At 38.6% G+C, this 24,822-nt stretch overlaps 1 protein-coding gene across 1 annotated transcript; it reads left to right on the forward strand.

The window, feature by feature from the left end:
* Nucleotides 1–7,086: 7,086 nt before the first annotated feature.
* LOC132818205 (alpha-1-antiproteinase-like) lies at nucleotides 7,087–23,843 on the forward strand. Its single transcript, XM_060828984.1, has 4 exons — nucleotides 7,087–7,723; nucleotides 17,364–17,637; nucleotides 17,768–17,918; nucleotides 23,655–23,843. The coding sequence occupies exons 1-4, from the start codon at nucleotides 7,087–7,089 to the stop codon at nucleotides 23,841–23,843; spliced, it is 1,251 nt and encodes a 416-aa protein (XP_060684967.1).
* Nucleotides 23,844–24,822: the final 979 nt, after the last annotated feature.

The following is a 24,822-nucleotide window of genomic DNA, read 5'->3' on the forward strand; positions in this document are numbered from 1 at the left end:
ATATATGCACGATAGCTCTGGACTAGTAACAGCTTAAACATATACCCTTCTGCTACTAGAAATAATTTCACCTTACTTACTAAATAATTTCCTATGTAATTTTGAAAACCTTTGTCAAATCACAGACTGACCCCAATTCTAAGGAAAAAAAAACCTTAATTAGGATCTCCAAGTAACTGAAATCCCAGACCCTCAGCTCATCTTCTGCACCTCTCAAACATCTTGACATTGTTCATAAAATGTGGTGCCCGGAACTGGACTCAATACTCCAGCTGGTGCCTTAGCCAATGTTTTATTGAATTTTAGCAAACCTTTGACTTTGTGCTTTGTACCTCTGTATATTTAAAAGCAGGATTCTGTATTTGTTTTATTGCAAAACTTCTCATGTCCTCTTATTCAAACGTATATATTATTATTAAGTTAATGTTGTTTAAATCAAAATAAGCTTCATTTAACAATAAGTTAAACAATTAATAGCAAATGTTCATTTTTAAAAATATAGAAAAGATGTACCTCTAAAATAGCAGATTAATCATTAATGAGTAACAGATTAAAGATATTTGCAAACAATGCTTGTGTATCGAGCAAACAACAGGGTTATTGACATTAAGTATCCTCCCTGTCAAACCAAAGTCTGTCTGACAGCATTTCAACATATCACGTTTTCAGACAGAAAACAAGAGAACAGTATGTCACAAATTGTGGATTGATTTGAGCAGAGAACAGTGAATAAGTAGGTCCTGAAACAATTGGTAAGTTGTTCAACAAATCATTTTGCAGAATATTATGATGCATTTTAGTAAGACAGGAAACAATTAATGAACAGCTTTGTAATGAGTGTTGTTATGTGTATTGAGTGTAATGTTGTTATGGCTAATGTCCTTAGTCAATTAGAAAAAGCAGGCATATTTAAGGTTTACGAAACTGAAGACAGAGTTCTTGAAGAGTACAAAGATAGCAGGAAAGAACTCAAACAAGGAATTAGGAGTGTTAAAAGACGCCATGAAATGTCTTTGGCAAACAGGATTAGAGCAAATTCCAAGACATTTTAATGTATGTAAGGTGCAAGAGGGTAGCTATAGAAAGAGTAGATCCACTCAAGTACAAAGGATGGAATTTATGCCTGGAGGCAGAGAACGTGGGTGAGGTCCTTAATGAATACTTTGCATCAGTGTTCACAAAGGAGAACGACATGGTGGGCACTGATATTCTAGGGCATGTCGACATAAAAAAGGAAGTGGTGTTCGGTGTTTGAAAAGCATTAAAATAGAAGAGTCTCCAGGACCTGATAGGATCTGTCCCAGAATGTTGAGGGAGGCAAATGAGGAAAATTCTGGGGCCTTGTGCGAAGTCCTTGTACAGTATTTAGTCACAAGAGAGGTGACAGAGGAATGTAGAATGGCCATCGTTTTTATTTTGTTTAAGAAAGACAACAGGGATAATCTGGGAAATTACAGGCCAGTGGGCCTTATGTCAGTGGTAGGAGAAGATTCTGAGGGAAAGGACTAACATTCAAGGAAATATGGACTTAATAGAAATAGGCAGTACGGCTTTGTGAGGGAAAGGTCATGTCTCACAAACTTGATTAAGTTTTTTGAGGAGGTGACAAAGATGATTATCAATAGGTGGTAGATGTTGTCAATATGAATTTTATATTAATAATATAGAAGATGGTATTAATAGTAACATTAGCAAATTTGCTGATGATACAAAGCTGGATGACAGGGTGAAATGTGAGGAGGATGTTAGGAGATTATAGGGTGACCTGGACAGGTTAGGTGAGTGGACAGATGCATGGCAGATGCAGTTTAATTGGATAAATGTATGGTTATCCACTTTGGTGGCAAGAACAGGAAGGTAGATAACTACCTAATTGGAGTCAAGTTAGGTAAAGAGATCTGGGTGTTCTTGTACACCAGTCAATGAAGGCAAGCATGCAGGTACAGCAGGTAGTGAAGAAAGCTAATAGCATGCTGGCCTTCATAACAAGAGGGATTGAGTATAGAAGCGAAGAGATTCTTCTGCAGCTGTACAGGGCCCTGGTGAGACCGGACCTGGAATATCGTGTGCAGTTCTGGTCTCCAAATTTGAGGAAAGACATTCTGGCTATTGAGGGAGTGCAGCATAGGTTCACGAGGTCAGTTTGGAATATTGTGTACAGTTCTGGTTGCCACACTATCAGAACAATATGGAGTTGGATAATGAGAGTCTTTTGCCAAGGGGAGAGATATCAATTACTACGTTTAAGGTAAAAAGAGGCAAGTTCAAAGGAGATGAGAGAGGCAGAGTTTTACACAGAGGTGGTAAGTGCCAGAAGAGGGAGTGAAGGTCGATACAATAGCAATGTTTAAGAGGCACCTTGATAGATATATGAAGAGGGAGGGAATAAAGGGAAAAGTACAGCATCGAGACAAAAGGCTTTTCGGGGGTGGGGGGAACGGTTATGAAGGCATCACGTGTCGGCACAATCTTGGTAGGCCAAAGGGCCAATTCGCGTGCTGTACTGTTCTTTGTTCTTTGTTCTACTGGATAGCTCCAGATTTGCACTAATTATGAATAAGGCAACATTTTTTTCTAATACCATGAAATTAACATTTTTTCACTAAACTCTGGGTTTAATTTAAAGAATGCAGAAAATTCTAGAGGAAATGTTAACATATAAAGTATTGGTTAACAGTCATTAACAGAAATAACATAAAGAAGCCCTAAAGCTTAAGTCAGTCCTATCTCCCTTGAATGGAGAATGGAGTGACTCTGTTGTCCTGTGCTCCAAGTTGTTACTTTAATTGAATTCATCAATGTGAAAGAATTGCTGATTTGCAATTTGACAAACAAGTTTAGTTTCCATTGGGATTTGAAGTTAAATTTTTGAACTCAAGAGCCATTTCATCAACTTCATAGTTTTGTGACCTATATTTTCCTTTCATAGCTCATGATGAATTTGGTGATAGAATTGTTTTTGTCTAGACTTTTGTACTTGCAGGAAGCACTGTTGGAAGAATCATGCCCACCACCTTCTAGACTCCCTAGATCATGGAGTGCAGAATCCCACATAGTGGGCAGATTTTTTTGGAAAGTATTTTGTGTATGTTTAGGTATTAAAAGTTTCGCACACAGAGTTGCGAAAATCGTGAGCTCATAAGAGATCTATGAAGTAGTTATAACATTGTTAAATAACAGATGCCGGACAGATATTTAAGGAATTGGGAAATAACAGAAAAATATGGATAAATTAAAATAGGTAAATTTAACGTCTGTCTGACTAATGTATCTAACATTATGGGCAAATTAAAATGGCCAATTCACCTGACCTGTACATCATATCAGCGAGTCTACTACTGTTGCAGGAAGGCTGTTCCAAGCCCCTACTACTCTCTGAGTAAAGAAACTACCCCTAATATTGGTCCTAAATCTATGTTCCCTCCTGTTAGCCTTCACCATCCGAGGAAAAAGGCTTTCACTGCCTACCCTATCTAACCCTCTTATTATCTTATACGTCTCGATTAAGTCACTTCTCAACCTTCTTCTCTCCAACGAAGACAACCTCCGTTCCCTCAGCATTTCCTCATAAGAACTTCTTTCCATACCAGACAATATCCTAGTAAATCTCCTCTGAACCCTTTCCAAAGCTTTCACATCCTTCCTACAATGTAGTGACCAGAACTGTATGCAATACTCTAGGTGCAGCCTTACCAGTGCCTTGTACAGCTGAAGCATGATCTCATGGGTCTGAAACTTAATCCCCCTACCAATAAACACCAACACACCATATGCCTTCTTAACAACCCTATCAACCTGGGTGGCAACTTTCAGGGATTTATGCACCTAGACACTAAGATCTCATTGTTCATCTACACTGCCAAGAATTTTACCATTAGCCAGGACTCTGCATTCCTGTTACTTCTTCTGAAGTGAATTACCTCACACTTCTCCGCATTAAACTCCATTTGCCACTTCTTAGCCCAGCTCTGCATCTTATCTAAGTCTCTCTGTAACCCACAACATTCTTCAGCACTATCCACAACCCTGCCTACCTTAGTGTCATTCGCAAATTTACTCATCTGTCATTCCATGCCCACAACAAAATCATTTATAAAAATGATAAACAGCAGGGGCCCCAAAGCAGATCCTTGCGGCACACCCCTGGTAACTGAACTCCAGGATAATCATTTCCAATCAATCACCACTCTCTGTCTTCTTTCAGCTAGCTAATTTCTGATCCAAACCGCTAAACCACGTTCAATCCAGAAACTCTGTGTATTGTGCAATGGCCTACCGTGTGGAACCATATCAAATGCCTTACTGAAGTCCATGTACACCACATCAACAGCTTTACTTTCATCCACCTGTTTTGGCACCTTCCTGATGAATTCATTAAGGTTAGTGAGGTACAACCTACCCTTCACAAAACCATGTTGACTATCCCTAATCAAATTATTCCTTTCCAGATGATTATAAATCCCATCTCTTATAGCCTTTTCCAACACCTTACCAACAACTGAAGCAAGGTTCACTGGTCTATAATTATCAGGGTTGTACCATCTCCCCTTCTTAAACAAGGGAACAACATTTGCTATCCTCCAGTCTTCTGGCACTACTCCTATCGACAATGATAACATAAAGATCGAAGACAAAGGCTCTGCAATCTCCTCCCTGGCTTCCTAGAGAATCCAAGGATAAATCCCATCCAGCCTGGGGGTCTGATCTATTTTCAGATCTTTCAAAGTTGCTAAAACCTCCTCTTTGTCAACCTCAATCCCATCTAAGCTTGTAGCCTGTAATTCCATATTCTCAGTAACATTGCCCTTTTACATTGTAAATACTGACGAGAAGAGAAGAAAAATTAAACATAAAGGAAAGAGGAGGCAGCAATGTCAAATAAGAAAAAAATGTTAATTTAATTCAACAATTCTAACATCTCAAAATAATTCAGAACTAAAAAGGAACACAACTCCATATTTATAATGATTCACTTTCTGGCTGAAAAAATTTAATTGCCAGTCATTAACAAATGCTTCAATATTTCAGGGGACTTATGCTGTTATTAAAGTTAACCGTTTATGGTATGCTAAAATGGATCATTAACATGCAAGTGCAGCAACTTCAGGAAAATCACAGGGATATAAAGTTGGAGGTAATGTTTATGCAAAGCCAGGGCAAGCAACTTTAGTCGATTTGCAATTCGTAAAGAATTAACTGTTTGTTTAAAACTTTAATAATGGTGTGTGTAGCTCATGCATTATTACTTTTTCAGCAAATTCTGACCAATATTTTTGCAAAGAAAAGCTTTGTCCCTGAATTTTTTTTTATCTCTACTCTCTCTACCTCTAATTGGTAGCTAAGGATAAGAATGCTGTTGAAGAAAATGGAATGTTGTGGAGTTGTAAAAACTACAGTAGCTAGTAAAGTATTTGACTAATTTTTTTCTGCTGTTCTATTGTGTACAGCCTCTATCATTTGCTTCTTCAACTGTTGCTTCATCTTATTTTTAAAAAGCTCAACATTTCGTAAGACTTGCAATAGTACTTCAATAGTCTGTCATTGTTATGGTGTAGATACCATTGTAAATTATGGTGTAAATGACTTACGACATTACATGATCAGTGTCATTTTTACGTTGCTCCGTGGAAAACGTAAATAAAAATATTGAACAGCTAATTATCATGAATCGGCCTCCATCAAACTGGTGGGAGGGGTTGACAGTTTCTCTGAAATGATTTTTTAAGCATGTAATTTAGATTATCCATAATATATTCATGGATCACAGAACCTTATTAAAAATCAAGTTATATATCAGTCAAAAAGACATTACATGCAACGTTCTCTGCTTATTTTGTGCAGTAAATTGTGTTGTAAATTTGTTACCGAAGAACAAAGTCACTCATGAGTATTGTTTATGGTGTTTGTCATTAATATTATCATCACAGCAATTTCCCAACTACTTGTCCATTGCGAGTGAAGCAAGATAACAAGATCAGATGGACTTACAAGAGAGTGCCAAAAGACAGTTGTTGAAAAGTTAGCTTCTAACAGTTGCATGGAGGAAATATATACGACAAGCAATCTAATGTTGGGGGTACAGGGCAGCAACACAAGAGATCATCCTGTTCAAAAAGAATGTCCTGTTGAAGTAAAAACAGTGTCAGCATAGCAGTACAACTTGAAGAGCGGTACATGACTGAAGCTGAGAATGATTGTGACATAGAAAAGAATGATTTAAATGTATAATGATAGTTGCAAAAATTGATCATGGACTTTTAAACAATTCTAAAATGGATGCGGCCAACATCTTTGGGAAAGACTGATAATGTTCACGATCTTAAGAATGTGTGATTACCTAATGTGTGATTCCAAATTAGTTCTGAATCCTTGCAGAGCTCTCTATGTAGAGTTTGTTTCAATCATAAAATGGCTGCTGACAATTGAATTCTGTAGTGGACAGATATTCCAATTTCTCAATCTTCTAATAATGCTTTACAGTAAATGTTGAAAGTTCCTGCATCACTAGTAGATGGTTATATTCACCTAATATATGTTAAATAACAGTGGGCATGCTGTCCATAATTTTCCATCCACTGAAATCATACCAGTAAGTACTGCCTGCAGCCAAACTGATGTGAAAGAGTTTTGTAAAATGTACACCTACCCATAACTTTGCACTCTAAGCTATTTGGAGATCTAATGAGTAAATCAACACCCATACACCCCTAGAATCTTATTTATTTGACCAATGTCTTGGTCATCTGACCTTATCTCTCCTTATTTGACTCATGTCATACTTGTTCACAACACTGTCAAATGCTTGGTAGGTTTTGCTATATTAGTGCTCTATATAAATGCAGTTATTCTTCTTGTTGGTGCATTCTTCTCAATAGAAGAGTTGAAATTTCGTTTTCAGAAATCTGGGAAGAGATAACTTCCCAATATTTCAACATGGTAAATTACAGCATGGGGAATGTAGGGAGTGGGGTTTGCCTCAGAAAAAGTAATTTATAAAGGAGATGGAAAAATAAATAAACTATGAAATATTAAACTGTTCTTCTGTTGAAAACAGGAGTCTTGAAAACAAGAGAATTGATAGAAGCCATGCTCCCTCCTGTAATCTTGCTGTTAGTTGTTACCCTTGTCACTGGAACAGACTTTTCTGCAACGAAGAAGAAACGACATGTCAACCATGAAGAAGACCTTCAAAATCATGGGCAAGGATCTGATATGGCAATGATTTCTTCTGCAAACACTGATTTTGCTTTTCAGCTCTACAAAGAAATTGCTAACCAGACTACTTCCAATATTTTCTTCTCCCCTATGAGTATTTCCACCGCTTTAGCCTTATTGTCTCTGGGTACCAGATCTGTGACACGTGAGCAGCTTTTCAAGGGACTTCACCTCGATAGTATGACAGAGGAAAGAATAGCTGAAATGCACAGGGACTACAAGCAACTCTTACATACCCTGATGGCAGAACAAAATGAGCTTCAGCTATTAATGGGAAACTCTCTTCACATTCAAAAAGGCTATGATGTGTTGCCAAGCTTTCTAAATGAGTCCAAGAAGTTTTACAATGCTGAGGTGTTTTCTCTAGATTTTAATCTGGATCCTGAAAATGCCAGGTTGCAACTGAATGATTATGTGAAAAAGATGACAAAAGGGAAAATTAAAAACATGTTTGACACAATTGACCGTTCAACCAAACTAATGCTAATTAATTACATCTTTTTTAAAGGTAAATCAATTTTTATTGTTGATACATTTTTTTAAAGATACATAATTGTTATTGTTGAATGTTTTGTATGTAATGCATCAACTATTATAAAATCTATGATCGTAATGTGAAAATAGTTAAACACCTTTGTTGATATTTTGCACAATATAAAGATCTGTTTTAATCATTTGATAGAAATGCTTCTGCTTAGAAATGTAACAGGTATCAATAATTTTATTTAAATATTTATTATGGAAACTTTAACTAACAACATCTACAATTTCATTTACATTTTAGTTCAGTGAAACTGGACTTTACCATCATGTAACATTGATATAAAGGCTGATCGGAAGAGCCCCTTTTCCAGTTTTATAATGAACTAAAATGCAATCAACCTCATAGACGCTTAGATTATTTATTGATAGGGACATTGACATTAAAGATGTGAACTAACCATTATGCAGTTCAAATGAAATAAGCTAACGTGAAAAACAAGATGGTTGAAGAGCTCAGAATCACAAAAATCACAGATTTATTACAGTACGGAAGGAGGGCATCCATCTATTGTCCCTTCCAACAAGCACCATTATCTAGTGCCAATCTCCTGCATTTTTCCCATACCCATGCAGACTATCCATTCAATCCTACTTGCCTCCACAATAGTTCCAGGAAGTGCATTCCATACCTTAACTGCTCACTGTGTGAAAGCTTCTTACCACCTTGCCTTCTTTTGCACATCACTTGAAATCTATGCCTTCTCTTTCTTGTTCTTTTTATGAGCAGGAATAGCTTCTCCCTACCTACTCCATCCAGCCCACTCATGATTTTGAAAGTCTCCATTAATCTCCTCTCGAACTTCTTCTCTCCAAACAGAACAGTCCTAACTTCTTCAAACTAGCGTCACTTCTGGAGCCGTTTGTGTAGATTGCTTCTGCATTCTCTCCAATGCATTCACATATTTCCTATGATGTAGCACCCACAACTGCATACAATACACCTGTAAGAGTATAACAAGTGTCTTATACAAATTCAACATCATCACTTTGTTCTTGTACTCTATGCCCCTATTAATAAAGCTGAGGACACTGTCTAATTTATTAACTGCTTTCTCTTCTAGTCCAGGCAATGATCTCTGCACACATGCACTCAGGGTCCTCTGGCCCTGCACTCCATATAGAATTGCATCCTCTATTTTGTACTGTTTTCAAAGTTCCTCCTATCAAAGTGCATCATACACATTAGACCACACAAGAAAAAGGTCATTCAACCCACCGAGTCTGTCTTAGCATTCAACAAGATCATGGTTGTACTGATAATACTCAACTCCACTTTCCTGCCTTTTTTCATCACCTTTGATTCCCTTACAGATTAAAAATCTGTCTATTCTGTATGAATATACTTAATGACTCAACCTCAAAAATCCTTAGTAAATTATTAATAAATAATTCCACAGATTCATAACCTCTGACAGAATTAATTCCTCCTCAACTGTCTTAAGATGTGTCACATCTTATCCTAAACGTATGCCCACTTATCCTAGATTTTCCCATAAGGGACAACAATCTTTCTGTATCTACTCTGTCAAGTCTCCTTAGAATCTTGTACAGGCCCAATCTACTCAACCTCTTCTCATAAGTGGGCGGCACGGTGGCACAGTGGTTAGCACTTCTGCCTCACAGCGCCTGAGACCCGGGTTCAGTTCCCGACTCAGGCGACTGACTGTGTGGAGTTTGCACGTTCTCCCCGTGTCTGCGTGGGTTTCCTCCGGGTGCTCCGGTTTCCTCCCACAGTCCAAAGATGTGCAGGATAGGTGAATTGGCTATGCTAAATTGCCCTTAGTGTTAGGTAAGGGGTAAATGTAAGGGTATGGGTGGGTTTCGCTTCGGCGGGTCGGTGTGGACTTGTTGGGCCGAAGGGCCTGTTTCCACACTGTAAGTCTAATCTAAAAAAAAATAAGACAGTCCTCCATACCTAGTATCAGCTGAGTGAACATTCACTGGACTGCCTCCAATTTTTCCTTTGCTTGTAAGGGGCCCAAACTATTCATAGTATTCTAGCTATGGGCTGACCAGTGCCTTGTAAGTTTAGGAAAACATCCCTACTTATATATTGCATTTGCCTTCCCTATTATCTGACGAATTCAGATGCTAAGTTTTTTTGGTGATTCTTGGACAAGGACTCCCAAAGCTTTCTTCTATAGCTTTCTGCAGTCTTTCCCCATTTAAATAACATTCTATTCCACTATTCTTTCTGGCAAAGTGCATACTTCCCCATATTATATTCCATCTGCCAGTTTTTGCACCACTTGCCTATTTTTGTCTCATCCACAAGTTATAGTACATTCAGTTTCCGCATCCAAGAATTTAATACATAATGTAAATAATTGTGATCCCACACTGACCCCTGTGGCACTCCACGAATTTGAGGTTGCCACCCTGAAAATTCCCTTCTTATTCCAACTTTGTGTTGTATTAATTAGCCAATCCTCTATCCATGTGAATATACTACTCCCATCACTGTGCGATATCATGAAGTAGCCTAATGTTTGGCACCTTATCAAATACCTTCTGAAAATCCAAATTACATCCATTGCTTCCCCTTAATCCATCTTGCTTGTTACTTTCTCAAAGAATGTAGTAAATTTGTAAGTCATGACTTCCCCTTCATGAAGCTAAGCTGACTCTGCTTAATCTTATTGTATATATTTAAATGCTCTGTTATTGTATCCTGTATACTAGACTCCGACACTTCCCCATAACAGCTATTAAGCTACTTGCCTGTAGAGTTCCTAACTTCTGTCTCCTCTATTTCTGAATAAAAGTGTTACATTGGCAACTTTCTAATCCTCTGGGATGTTTCCAGAATCAAAGAATTCCAAGAGGTTTACTACCAGTGCAACCATTACCTCTGTAACTACTTCGTTCAATATCCTTGGCTGCATCCCATCAGGACTTATTAGTCTTTATACCCGTTAGTTTCCTCAAACACTTTTTCCTCCATTAATTATCAATGTACTTATTGCCTCTTCTTTTGCTCCTTGAATATTTACTAATTTTGGGATGCTATTAGTGTCTTCTAATGTCAAGGCTGATGTATTTTCTGCCATTTTCTGCTTCCTCATTAATGCTTCCCAAGCCTTATTCTCTAAAGTGACCTATGTTTGCCTTGACTTCTCTCTTCCTTTTTATATATGTAAAGTAGCTTTTACTATGCATTTTGATATTCCTTTCAAGTTTATCCTCAAAGTTTATTTTCTTCTTCTCTTTGTTTTGGTTAGCTTTTGTTGGTTTTTACAATTTTCCCAAACCTCCAGTTTACCACTAATCTTTGCCACATTATATGTGTTTTTTCTTTCAATTTGATGCTATCTTTAACTTCCCCAGTTAGGCATGGTTAGTATATCCCTTTCCTAGAACCATTCTCCTTCACTGGAATAATGTCTTCATTATGAGCTATGAACTATTTTCTTGTAAATCTGCCATTGTTCCTCAATTGTCTTTGCTGCTAGACTCCTTCCCCAGTTTGCTCCAGCTAGCTCTAACATTGTAATTGCCCTTATTTAAACCAGATCTTGTTGTTTCTGACTCAAGTTCTTCCCTGTTAAACTGATTGATAAATTCGACCATGTTATAGTCATTGTTTCCAAAGGGATATTTTATTCTAGTAGAAAGTGAGGACTGCAGATGCTGGAGATCAGAGTCAAGAGTATATTTTACTCTGACATCATGTATTAAAACTGCCTCATTACACACCACTAGATTCAAGATAGTCAAATCCTTGACTGAATCTACAACACTGAGGAAACTGTCCCAAATACACACCTTGAATTCTTCCGCATGGCTTCCTTAGCCAATCTGACCATCCCAATTCCAAGAAAATTAAAAGGTCACCTATAATTAATGTACTGTCTTTGGCATATGTTTTCATTATCTTTTGATTTATTCTCTGTCCCAGCACATAGTTATTGTTTAGGGGTCTGTGGACCTCCGGTGTCTTCATCCCTTTCTCTTACCTCTGCTAATATTGACTCTATATGGTTCGATTCAAGGTAATTTCTTGCTGTCATCTTTATCCCAACCTGTACTAACAATGCTACTCTGCCACTCTTTCCTTCCTGTGTGACATTTGAAAAGTCTCTTACCCTGAATATTTAGTTCCCAGCTTCGATTTCCTTGTAACCATTTCACAGTAGTGGCTAGAAGGTCACATGTATTAAATTGAATTCGTGCAGTTATTTCAACTATATTGTTTTGAATACTACACACATTTTTACTGTTATGTTCCCCTTTCATCATATTCATTACTTTTCCTCTATGTTTATATACTCAGTCCCATCCTGAGTACCATTATGCAAATTGCTACCCTGGAAGTCTGCCACAATCTCTTGCTATGTAAATCTACTTTTCACCTCTCCCCCAACACTTCCCCCTCTAATTAGTTTAAAGTCCTCTCCATAGCTCTTGTTATCTGATTTGCCAGAGCACTGGTCTCAGCACAGGCCAAGTGAAGCCCATTCCACCAGAACAGCCCCATGAGTGGAAGGCTATTCTACCCACACCAATCTTTGAGCCATGCACTGAAGTCCTTGATTTTATCCACAATATAAGAGAAAGTGAGGACTGCAGATGCTGGACATCAAACTCAAAACGTGTGGCACTGGAAAAGCACGGCAGGTCAGGCAGCATCCAAGGAGCAGCAGAGTCGATGTTTCGGGCATAAACCCTTCATCAGGAATGTGGTGGGGGGTTGGGGGTGCCCAAGGGGCTGAGAGTTAAATAGGAGGGGGTGGGGAACGTAGGAAGGTGAGAGATGGATGCAGGTGGGGGGTGATGGTGATAGGTCAGAGCAGAAGGTGGAGCAGATAGATGGGAAAGAAGATGGACAGGCAGGAGCAGTCCAAGAGGGCAGTGCCGAGTTGGAGGGCTGGCTCTGGGATAAGGTGGGGGGGGGCAGGTGAAATTGATGTTGATGCTGTGTGGTTGGAGGGTCCCAAGGTAGAAGATGAGGCATTCTTCCTCCAGATAGCGAGTGGCTAGGATTTGGTGGTGAAGGAGGGCTGGGAGAGACAACAGATTTCTCAGAGAATATCTCCGGGGCACACGCTCTAAGCAACCCTACCACCCTGTGGTCAACCACTTCAACTCCCCTCCCACTCTGCCAAGGACATGCAAGTCCTGTGCTCCTCAACCTCCAAATCCAAGCCACCCGATGCCTGGTGGAAGAACGCCTCATCTTCCGCCTTGGGACCCTCCAACCAAACAACATCAACATTGATTTCACCAGTTTCCTCATCTCCCCTCCCCCATCTTATCCCAGATCCAACACTCCAACTTGGCATCACCCTTGAACTGTCCTATCTATCCCTCTTTCTTCCCACCTATCCACTCCACCCTTCATTCTGACCTATCACCATCATCCCCACCTGCATCCACCTATCACTTCCCTAGCTACCAGCCACCCAAGCCCGACACCTGACTTATTTATCTCTCGGCCCCCTTGCACACATCCCACACCCCCTCCTCAACATTCCTGATGAAGGGTTTATGCCTAAAACGTCGACTGTCCTGCTCCTTGGATGATGCCTGATCGGCTGTGCTTTTCCAGCACCATACTTTTTGACTTTATCCACAATATGTCAATTTGCTCGTGGCTCAGGTTGTAATCCAAAGGTTATTACTTTGGAGATTTTGTCTTTTAAAATTAAGCTCTTAACTGTCTTTTAGCAAAAGCTACTTTGCTAATAATCTACATAAATATACAAAGCTACAAATCTTTGGTGAGCTTTGCACCACAAGAGCAATTTTTGATCCACATCTTCTGAATGTCTATTCATAAAACCTAATTTAAAACGAAGATTGAATGGTAACTTTTACACAGGAAATTCGACTTTGGAACGCCTGCTGAATATTAGTTGCAGTAGAGTCCATAAACACTTATAAAAAGTAGTGAAATCACTGCTTGGAAAATAGAAATATTGAAAGGCATGGGAAATAAGCAGGAATATGGGATTAGAATAATAGCTCACATTGTGAAAAGAACTACTTCAAAGGAAACATGCTGGTAAAACACTGATGGATCAAATAATGTTCTTCTATGCTGTAATGGTTTTACATATAATAGATAGTGTCATTCTGCTGTTCACCCTCAAGGTCAGATTGTACCTTTTCTGTTTAACATGGTACACCATTCTGGGGAAAATATTGCAGCATAACAACTAACATAAGGGACTAGACATCTAGGCTCATGAAATAATTGACATTACAATCAGATTGAGTGTTATTTGTTCTGAGATTTGTTGCTCTATTTCTTTCTAGAGAAGAATCCTATCTTCTCTAAAAATCCCAAAATTATAGAATAACACAGCATTGAGTGAATTTGTATAGTCAATTAAGACAGCAGTAGGTTTTTCAAAGAACAGTCCAGTTAACCCCACTTTTCCTCCAATGCCCTATTTTTTTCTTTTAAATTATATCCAAACTTCCTTTGAAAGCTACCCGTGAATCTATTCCACTACCCTATCATGCACTGAATTCCTAACCTTAACTAGTTGCTGCATAAAATAATTTATTTTCCTAATGTCATCTGGTTCTTTTTTACCAATTGCCTTGAATTCATGCCCTTCATCCATTGGAAATAGTTTACTATTGTTTACTCTAGTTATTTCATGACTTGAAATACTTTTATCAAATCTTCTATGTTCCTTCTCTGTTCTCAGACCCAGCTCTTATAGTCTATCCACACAACTGTGAGCCCTCAGTCTTAGAATCATTCTGTTTCCTATAGCTTATGTTCCTCTCTTCTTTTCCTCAGATTAGCAAATCTGACTCTATGCCAACATATTTGCTTTGCCATGGCCTGCTACATTCAATGTATTGTAACCTTGTCAAATAAAGGCAATGGTTTAGTGGTATTATCACTGGACTCTTAATCCAGAGATGCAGATAAGGTTCAGGGGACCTGGGTTTGAATCCCGCCACTGCAGATGATGGAATTTGACTTCATTTTTAAAAATCTAGAATTAAGGATCTATTGGTGACCATGTGGATTGTGGATTGTGAATTGTCGGGGAAAACCCATCTGGTTCACTAATGTCCTTTAAGGATGGAAACTGCCAACCTTACCTGGTCTGGCCTACATGGGATTCCAGATCCACAGCATTGTGGTTGACTCTTAATTGCCCTCAGGGCAATTAGGAATGGACAATAAATGCTGCCTAACCAGCAACACCCTCATCCCTGAATGAATAAAGGAAAATAAAAATAAATCTCTTGAAGAATATAAAGGGTGTAGGGGCATTCTTAAGAGGGAAATCAGGAGTGCAAAGAAAGGATATGAGATCTCCTTGACAGATAAGGTTAAGGATAATCCAAAGAGATTCTACAAGTATATTTAGAGCAAAAGAGCGACTAGAGAGAGAATAGGGCCCCTTAAAGATCAACAAGATTATCTTTATTTTGAACCTCATAAGATGAGAAAAATGTTAAATGAATATTTTGCATCAGTTTTTACTGAGGAGAACAAAGTGAAGGCCAGAGAACTCAGGGAAATAAATATTCCTGTTTTGAAAACAGCTCACATCAGAGAAGCAGAAGCGTTAGAGGTCTCAGAAAATGTAAAGGTTGGCAAATCTCCGTGACCTGATCAAGTCTATCCCAGAATGTTGTGAAAAGTGAGGAAGGAAATTGCAGGGCCCTAACAAGAATATTTGTATCATTTATAATCACAGGTGAGGTCCAGAGAATTGGAGGGTGGCTAACCTTGTGCCTTTATTTAAGAAAAGCTGTTAGGAGAAGCCTGGGAACTATAGACCTGTGTCTGACATCAGAGGTGATGCTGAAAAAATAAGATGTACATTTATTTAGTGAGGCAAAGAATGATTAAGGTTAGTCAGCTTGGTTTTGTGTGAGGGAAATCATGTCTCACAAACTTGATTGAGTTTTTTGAGGAAGTAAGCAAAAAGAATAATGAGGGTAGATGTTGTTTACTTGGACTTTAGTAAAGCCTTTGATGAGGTTCTGCATTGGAGACTGATTAATAAAGTTAAATCACATGGAATTCAGGGTGAGTTTGCTATTGGATGCAAAATTGTTTTTTCAGTGTACAGTGGTGGTGGAGGGTTGTTTCTCAGACTGGAGGCCTTTGACCAGCGATGTTTCACAAGTGTTGGTACTGGGTCCACTTTTGCTTGTCATTTATATAAATGCTTTGAATGAGAATGTAGGAGGCATGGTTAATAAGTTTGTGGATGACATCAAAATTGGTGCTATAGTGGACAGAGAAGAAGGTTATCTAAGATTACAAAGAGACCTTGATCAATTAGGTCAATGGGCTTAGGAGTGGCAGATGGAGTTTAATTTGGATAATTGTGAGGTATTGCATTTTGGTAATACAAACAAGAGTAGAGTTTATACAATTAATGCTAGGACTTTGGGTAGAGTGTAGAACAGGGAGACCTAGGGGCTCAGATACATAATTTGGCATCATAGGTAGACAGAGTCATTAAGAATGCATTTAATGTGCATGTCTTCATTGCTCAGACCTTTGAGTATAGGAATTGGGACGTCATGTTGAGGTTGCACAGGATTTCGATGAGGCCTCTTCCGGAGTACTGTGTGCAATTCTGGTCGCCTTGTTATAGGAAGGTTATTATTAAACTGCAGAAGGTTCAGAAATGATTTACTAGCATATTGCTGGGAATGGAGGGTTTCAGTTATAAAAATAGACTGGATAGGCTGGTACTTTATTCACTGGAGCACAGGAGGTCAAGGGGTGACTTTATAAAGGTTTATAAAATCCTGAGGGTCTGTTCCCTACGACTGGGGAGTTCAAAACGAAGGGGCATATTTTTTCAGGTGAGAGGAGAAAGTTTTAGAAGGACATGAGGGGCAACTTTTTTTACACTGTGAGTGGTTAGCGTGTGGAATGAACTATGAGAGGAAGTGGTAAATGCTGGTACATTTACAAATTTTAAAATACATTTGGATAATTACATAAATAGGAAAGGTCTGGAGAGATATGGGCCAAATACAGACAGGTGGGATTAGTTTAGTTTGGGGACATGGTCGATGTGGACTAGTTGAAGCAAAGGGTCTGTTTCCGTGCTGTATGACTCTAGGGCTTATTGAGACATGCCCCCTGTGAAGTAGAAATGACAGGCAGAAGATCACCCATAACCTATCTTAATGAAATTTCCTGGCTTCTTTTCCAGGGAACAGAATCCTGATGGAGCCCCATTCTGCTCCATTATCCACCACTCACAGTTTCAGTGTGAATGGGCCAGTGCAGAATTCCAAGCTCCAAGTTCTATTAGTATTATAGCTGAATTCTGAGTTCCTTTGATAGAAGAAAGCTGAAACAATGCTGGTGCAAATGAGTGAACATTTACTGACAATTTATAGAGATAAACTTTAGCAAGACATTATTAGAATATTCTTCCCTAATGTTCCAGCTACATGGGATCTGGCATCATCTGATGTCACTGACAATAACTCTGGCTATTAGCATATTATAGTGCACAAATGTGTCCTAACACTGTAACAATATTCTCACACATACTTTCCAATTACAACTATTTTTCTGAATTAATCTGTAAGAATTAAGTATGGCTGACTTCCTCTGTCGAATGTACTCTGTCAAACTCTGGCAAATTTATGTTCAACAGGAAAATGGGAGAAGCCATTTGATCCGGCGCAGACTCGAGAAGCATTATTTAAAGTGAACAAAACTACAGATGTAACTGTGCAAATGATGCGCCAAACCAATCGGTTCAGCATGATATCTGACTACAATCTTTTCAGTAGCGTGATAAAACTTCCTTACCTTGGAAATGCATCCATGATCGCCATCTTGCCTGCAGATGGGAAACTAGAATATGTGGAGCAAAATCTTTCCCATGAAAAGTTTGATGAATGGGTCCAACAACTTGCTCACCACAAGTAATTAAAATTTCTTTTCAATCAATTTAAATATGTGAAGTATTTTTAATATTTCTACCAGTACCAATCCTTTTGCATAAAAAAAATGTTTGTTTGCTTTCTCCCATCGTTTCAATAATTTGTTGAGCAGGCAACAATGTGTCCTCCGATTTCCAAAAGTATCGCTGTCATTGTCATATGGGTTGAAAAATATCCTAGCGAAAATGGGTGTGAGAGATTTGTTTACATTTGCAGCCAACCTGTCTGGGATAAGCGAAAGTGAAAATCTAAAAGTTTCTCAGGTAAGTTCATTCTGGTGAAAACATTTTCTGTTATTCTGGCAAGTGCCCATTTGCAACAGATGTATGTGTAAATTAATTAATATGGAATTAAGAACATGCCTATCAATATCAGCTGTTGTTATCTAAATGAAATCAAACTACTGAATGTATATGACAATTTTGGAAGGTCAGGTAGACAGGAAAAGGTGATAAGGTTGCTCTTATAATTAAGGATGACATTAGTACAATAATGAGAGATGACATTAGTTCAAAGGATCAAGATGTAGAATCAATTTAATAGAGATAAGAAATAGTAAAAGAAAGAAATTACTAGTGGTGGAAGTTTATTCCTCTTCCCCCCACTCCACCTTACAGAAGCTGCTCAATGCAGCAGAGTATATGGGAAGAAGCAATGTAAGAAAGGTACCAAAATAATCATGGATGATTTAAATCAACATGTAGATTGCACAAATCAGATTGAAAAAGGATATCTTGGAAAAGCAAAATGAGTTCATATTTAGGCGAGTTTCTTAAAGCAACATGTTATTCTAGATCTGGTAATGTGTAATGTGATAGGAATATTTCATGACCTTAAGTAAAGAAGCCTTTAGGTAACAGTGATCAAAACATGTGAATTTTGTATTCAGGTTGAGGATAAACAATGTGGGTCTAAGACCAATGTTTAAACTTAAATAAAGGAAACAACAAGACTATGACGATTGAGCTGGCTAAAATGAACTGAAAATTAGAAACATAGAAACAGAGAAAATAGGTGCAGGAGTAGGCCATTCAGCCCCTTGAGCCTGCACCGCCATTCAATATGATCATAGCTGATCATGCAATTTCTGTTTTCTACTCCCACTTTCTCTCTATACCCCTTGATCCCTTTAGCCATAAGGGTCATGTCCAGCTCCCTCTTAAATATATCTAATGATATGGTCCCAACAGCTTTCTGTGATAGAATTCCACAGTTTATAACTTTCTGAGTGGAGACATTTTTCCTCATCTTTGTCCTGAATGGTTTACCCCTTATTTTAAACTGTGACCCCGAGTTCTGGACTTTCCCAACATTATGAACATTCTTCCCGCATCTAGCTGATCCAGTCCCATCAGGAATTTATATATTTCTATGAGATTACCCCCTCATTATTCTGGACTCCAGTGAGTACAAGCCCAGTCGATCCAGTCGGTCTTCATATGTCAGTCTGCTATCCTGGTTTCAGTCTGGTGAGCCTTCATTGGAATCTCTCAAAACCAAGAAAGTCCTTCCTCAGATTAGGAGACCAAAACTGTACACAATACTCAGGTGTAGCCTCAGTAAGGCCTGTATAACTCCAGGAAGTGATGACTACAGATGCTGGAGATCAGAGTCGAAGAGTGTGGTCCGAGAAAAGCACAGCCGGTCAGGCAGCATCCAAGGAGCAGGAGAGTCGATGTTTCAAACATAAGCTCTTCATCAGGCATGAAAAAGAGCTGACGAAGACCTTATGCTCAAAACGTCAACTCTCCTGCTCCTCAGATGCTGCCTGACCGGCTGTGCTTTTCCAACACCACATCCTTCAATCCTGTAGAACTGCAGTAAGGCATCCCTACTCCTATAGTCAAATCCTCTTGCTATGAAGGTCAGCATGATATTAGCTTTCCTTATCACCTGCTGCACCTGCATGCCATCTTTCAGCGACTATTCCACTATGACCCAGATTTCATTGCATCTCACCCTTTCCAAAACTGCCATCATTCAGATTATAATCTGCCTTATTGTTTTTGCAACCAAAGCAGATAACCTCACATTGATCTATTACATATTGCATGCATTTTACCCATTCAGCCAGTCTGTCCAAGTCACTCTGTAGCAGTTTGACATCCTCTTCACAGCACACACTGTCACCCAGTTTAGTGTCATCTGCACATTTGGAGATATAACATTCAATTCCTTTGTCCAATCATTGATGTATATTGTGAACAGCTGGGGTCCCAGCCTGATAAAGTAAAAGCAATCAGGCAGCAGCAAGGCTACTAGTGCATCATCACATTTTGTGGCTGTTTAGAGCATTAGTGAGATGCACTTGGAGTACTGTGTACAGAACTAGTCACTGTACTTATGGAAGAATGTTAATGAAGTGGAAGCAGTTCAATGAAGGATTATTTGACTAATATCTGGAATGAGCAGACTGCTTTGTGAGGAATGCCTAGACAGGCCAGAACTGTAACTTTGGTGTTTCGAAGAGTCACGGGTGACTTAAATGAAACGCTAGATGCTGAGGGTACTTGGCTGGGTGGATGTGGAAAGGATATTTCTTCTTATTGGAGAACTTAGCACTATTGTTAAATGTAAAGAAGTTGTCATTTAAGCCAGATAAGGAAAAGAATTCTCCCAAAGTGAGTCTGTAGAATTCTGGTTCTCAAAAAGCAGTAACTGCAGAATCTTTAAGTATTTTTGAGGTAGCAATAGATAGAGGTAAGTTGATTCTTTGTTACCAATGGGATAAAAAATTATCAGGAATTTGAATGAATGTAGAGTTGAAATTAAGGTCAGAGCAGCCATGATCTCATTGAATAGCAGAACAGACTCCACGGATGGTGTGGCCTTCTTTTGTGCCTTGTTCATATTCTCTGTGGATGTGCTTTTACTTGGATTCTCAAAAGGTGTTTGATAAGGTGCCATATCAAAGATTACTACATGAAATAAGATATCATATTGCAGCCAGGAAGATTAACATGGATAGGGGAATGGTTGGTGAACAAAAAGAAAGGAGTAGAAATGATTGTGTGTAATTTTCAGGTTAACAAGCTGAATTTAGTGGAGGACATTAAAATTGGTGATGGAGCTTTGTGTATTTGCAATGACTTGAATATAGAGGTAGAATCCATAGCTGCTAAATTTTAAAGCTGACATTAAAGGTAGTAGAGTAAATTGTGAACATGACATGAGAAGTCTACAAAGGGATATAGGTCAGTTAAGTGAGTGGACATTTTTTTGAGCAGATGGCTGTAATGTGGGAAAATGAGAACTTATTCACTTGAGAGGACAAATAAAAGATTAACCCAGTTTGTAAATGAAGAGAATACAGAATTTTGAAGTTCAGAGGGATTTGAATGTTCTAGTACAGAGACCATATGATGTTGTACTTTTATATGAACAAGTGATCTGGGAGACAAATGGAATGTTTCTGTTTATTGCCAGGGAATATAAAAGTATGGAGATACTTCAACAGTTTTAAAGGGCATTGTGGAAATCACTTCTGGAGTATTGTGTTGAGTTTTGGTTTTAAGTTTGATTTTTAAGAGATAATATAATTGTGCTGGAGGCATTTCAGAGAAGGCTCACTTTGCTGGTTCCTAGAATGCAGCAATAACCTTATGAGGAAGTTTAGAGAACGTGAGCTAGCCCTCTTGAAGCACAATGTTCTGAGGGGACTTTACAGAGTGGTACTGAAAGAATGCTTCTTCTAGAAAAGACTAGAATTAAAAGACACAGATTAAAATTAAAGGATCTCCAACTTGGGACAAAGATAAGGAGATCTTTTTCTCTAAAGAACATGTTTGTCTGTGGAATTATCATCCCCAGAGAGTAGTGGAAGCAGGGACATTGAATATTTTTATGGCTGAGTTAGATAAAGTCTTGATTGACAAGAGTGTCAAAGTTATAGTTGGGTAGATAGGAAAATAGAGTTGAGGTTATAGGCAAGTTGGCCATGATTTTATAAAATGGTTGAGCAGGCTTCAGGAGCCTAATGTCCAACTCCTGCTCCTGGTTCGTATGTGCAAACATTTGTAGTCTGAACATTTTTCTGGTTGTTGATTCAATTAGATAACTTGATAAGTGTTCCCTGGAAACCAACAACATTACTAGCTGTCTGTTAAGGACAAGGGTACTCCCATTGAAATTGGAAGCTTTCCATCAATTAAATGCACAAGTGGTAAGAAATCAAGAGAAACATAAAATTGACAACATAGATGGAGTTTACTCAAGACTCTCTTCCTCCCTTCTCTATTCCTGAGACTCTCTTCCTCCCTTCTCTATTCCTGAGATGCTGCCTGGCTTGCTGTGCTTTGACCAGCAACACATTTATCTCCAGCATCTGCAGACCTCATTTTTTACTCGAAGATTTTAACCTACTGCGAATCCTCTTACAAGGATGCCTTCCTTGAAGAAGCTCTCTTCCTCCCTTCTCTATTCCTGAGATGCTGCCTGGCCTGCTGTGCTTTGACCAGCATCACATTTATCTCCAGCATCTGCAGACCTCACTTTTTACTTGAAGAAACCCAAAGCCTAATTCCACTTTCCAGTTCTTAGTTCATATTATTGCCTATCTTTTGACATTGCAACTGCCTTTTCAAACTTTGAAATGTGATTCGGATTTCTTTATCTATCACCTTATCAAAGCAGTAAGTCCCATACCCCAGCACACCCTGAGTGAAGAAAATTTTCCTCCATTCTTTGTAATCCTTCTGCCAATTACATTTTTTGTCTCTCCTTATTGATAACTCTGCTAAAGGAATTTGGTCCTTTCTATCAACTCCATCTAGGCCTTCATAGTTTGATATATAGATTAAATTAGATTCCCTACAGTATGGAAACAGGCCATTTCGCCTAATGAGTCCATACCAACCCTCCGAAGAGTAACCTACCCAGACCCATTCTCCCTACCCTACGTTTACCCCAACTAATGCACCTAACACAATGGGCAATTTAGCATGACCAATTCACCTGACCTGTACATCTTTGAATTGTGCGAGCAAACCGGAGCACCCAGAGGGAAATCCACACAGACAGTCACCGGAGGCGGGAATCAAACCTGGGCCTCTGGCTATGAAGCAGAAGTGCTAACCACTGAGCCACAACATTTAAATATCTTATTTAAATATTGCCTCAGCCTCCAGCATTGCAAAGTTAAAACTCTCTATTCCTAAAAACATTATCTTAAACCTCACTTATATTCTGCCTTATGTGTTCTAGCTGGGAATCTTTCACGACCATAAGACATAAGAGTAGAGGACCCATTTGGTTATATTTCAATAAGATTTTCTTTCGTTCTTCTAAACCTGACCAAGTGCAAATCCTTCCTATTCAACCACTCCTCAAAGGAGGTCCTTGCATATCTGGATGTGATGAACCTTAGCTGGACTGTCTCCAATGCCTGTTTTATCTTTCCTTAAATAAGGGACCAGAACTGTTCACAGTATTCCAGGTGTGATCTGACTCATGTCAAATATAGTTTTAGCAAGTTCTCCTGAAATGTACAAGAGTCTTAGTATACTTGACAGGGCAGATGCAGAAAGGTTGTTTTCTGATTTGAAGAGTCTAAGACTAGAGGACGTAATCACAGAATAATGTGTTGGCAATTTAAGGCAGAAATTAGGAGGATTTTTTTTCTCATTGTGGCTAGTGAATCTGGAATTCTTTATTTCATAGGTCTGTAGAGGTTGCATTGTTAAGTATATCCAAGACTGAGATAAGCAGATTTTTAAACAATAATGGAATCAGAGGTTATAGGAAAAAGACAGGAAAGTGGATTCGAGGTTTACCAGATTGGCCATGATCTTGTTGAATGGTGCAGCAGACTCGATGGGCTGAATGGCCTACTTCTATTCCCATGAGTTATGGTGTGAAGATTTGAGATTGCAAGATGGGCTGAAAAGCTTTGTGGGTATAAGAAGCTGATTACCAATGATTTTTTAAAACTTCTTTCAATGACAATTGTTGACAATACAATTGGAAATTGTAACCTGCTTTTTTTTATTTCGGTTCATAAGGTTTCTCATAAGGCAGTGCTGGATATTGATGAGAAATCCACTGAGGCAGCTGGAGCTACTGGAGTAGGAATTATTCCAATGTCATTGCCACCCACACTGGCATTTAATCGACCATTCATTTTGATTATCTATGAGGAAAACACAAACAACATACTGTTTGTTGGAAGACTAAAAGATCCATCGAAGTAACCTTGCTCAGGAAACTCATTTGCATAGCAAAGAAATTTGGGCACACTTTAATTCTAGGGCTTGAAATGAAAGACATGTGTAATCAATCCAGTATTATTATGCATTGGCAATTATTTTGATTCTTTTTCAGCATTAATACATGCAGATCCATCAGCGTTCACAAAGTGAATATATGGGTTAACATCTTCATCACAGAAAACTGAAAGTTAAACAAGCATTTTACTATAGTTGGGATTTGGTGGTTTAATGATAATGTTACTGGACTAATAGCTCAGAGGCCCAGGTTAACACTATGGCCACATGGGTTTAAATCTCAGCACAGCACCTGGTGAAATTTAAACTCAATCATTACAATCTGAATGTGAAGCTAGTCTCGTAAGGTTAACCAAGAACCTATCATTTATTTCTTGTAAGATGCATCTGGTTCACTTATGCCTTTTCCTTACTCAATCTAGGCTATTTGTCAATTCAGATCCCAGCAAATCATTCAATTCAAGGGCATTTGTGGATGGGAATAAATGCAATCCTTTCCAGTCATGTGCACATCCCATGCAAGAATAAATAAATTAAAAAAGAGTGAACAATTGGTACTCCAATCACACATTTAACAGGCAAACTGCTTAATAGAGATGCAGAAAACTCTGCAAAAAATAAAGATCTCAGGAACATTTGAAGGATCCATTAGTTTGTTGAACCTGTTGGCACTGTGTACCATCTAGACATCAACATGCCTTTCTCTCTTGTCATATGCCATAGTACAAACCACTGACTGCTTGAGGATAGGGTAAAGAGCTGTCAAAAATCCTCCTTTCTGTGTTGAATCAAATGGCCTATCTGATGAGCAGTGGAAGACGATAAATCACTATTGAGTCTTAATGAGAAGAGACACTTATCTGACAACAAGATCTAATTTATTGCATGATAACAATAAGTACAAGTTGCTGCATCAGAAGCCAGATATGGCATGTCTATCTCCATT

This window comes from Hemiscyllium ocellatum, chromosome 8 (genome assembly GCF_020745735.1).
Source record: "Hemiscyllium ocellatum isolate sHemOce1 chromosome 8, sHemOce1.pat.X.cur, whole genome shotgun sequence".
Taxonomy (NCBI): domain Eukaryota; kingdom Metazoa; phylum Chordata; class Chondrichthyes; order Orectolobiformes; family Hemiscylliidae; genus Hemiscyllium; species Hemiscyllium ocellatum.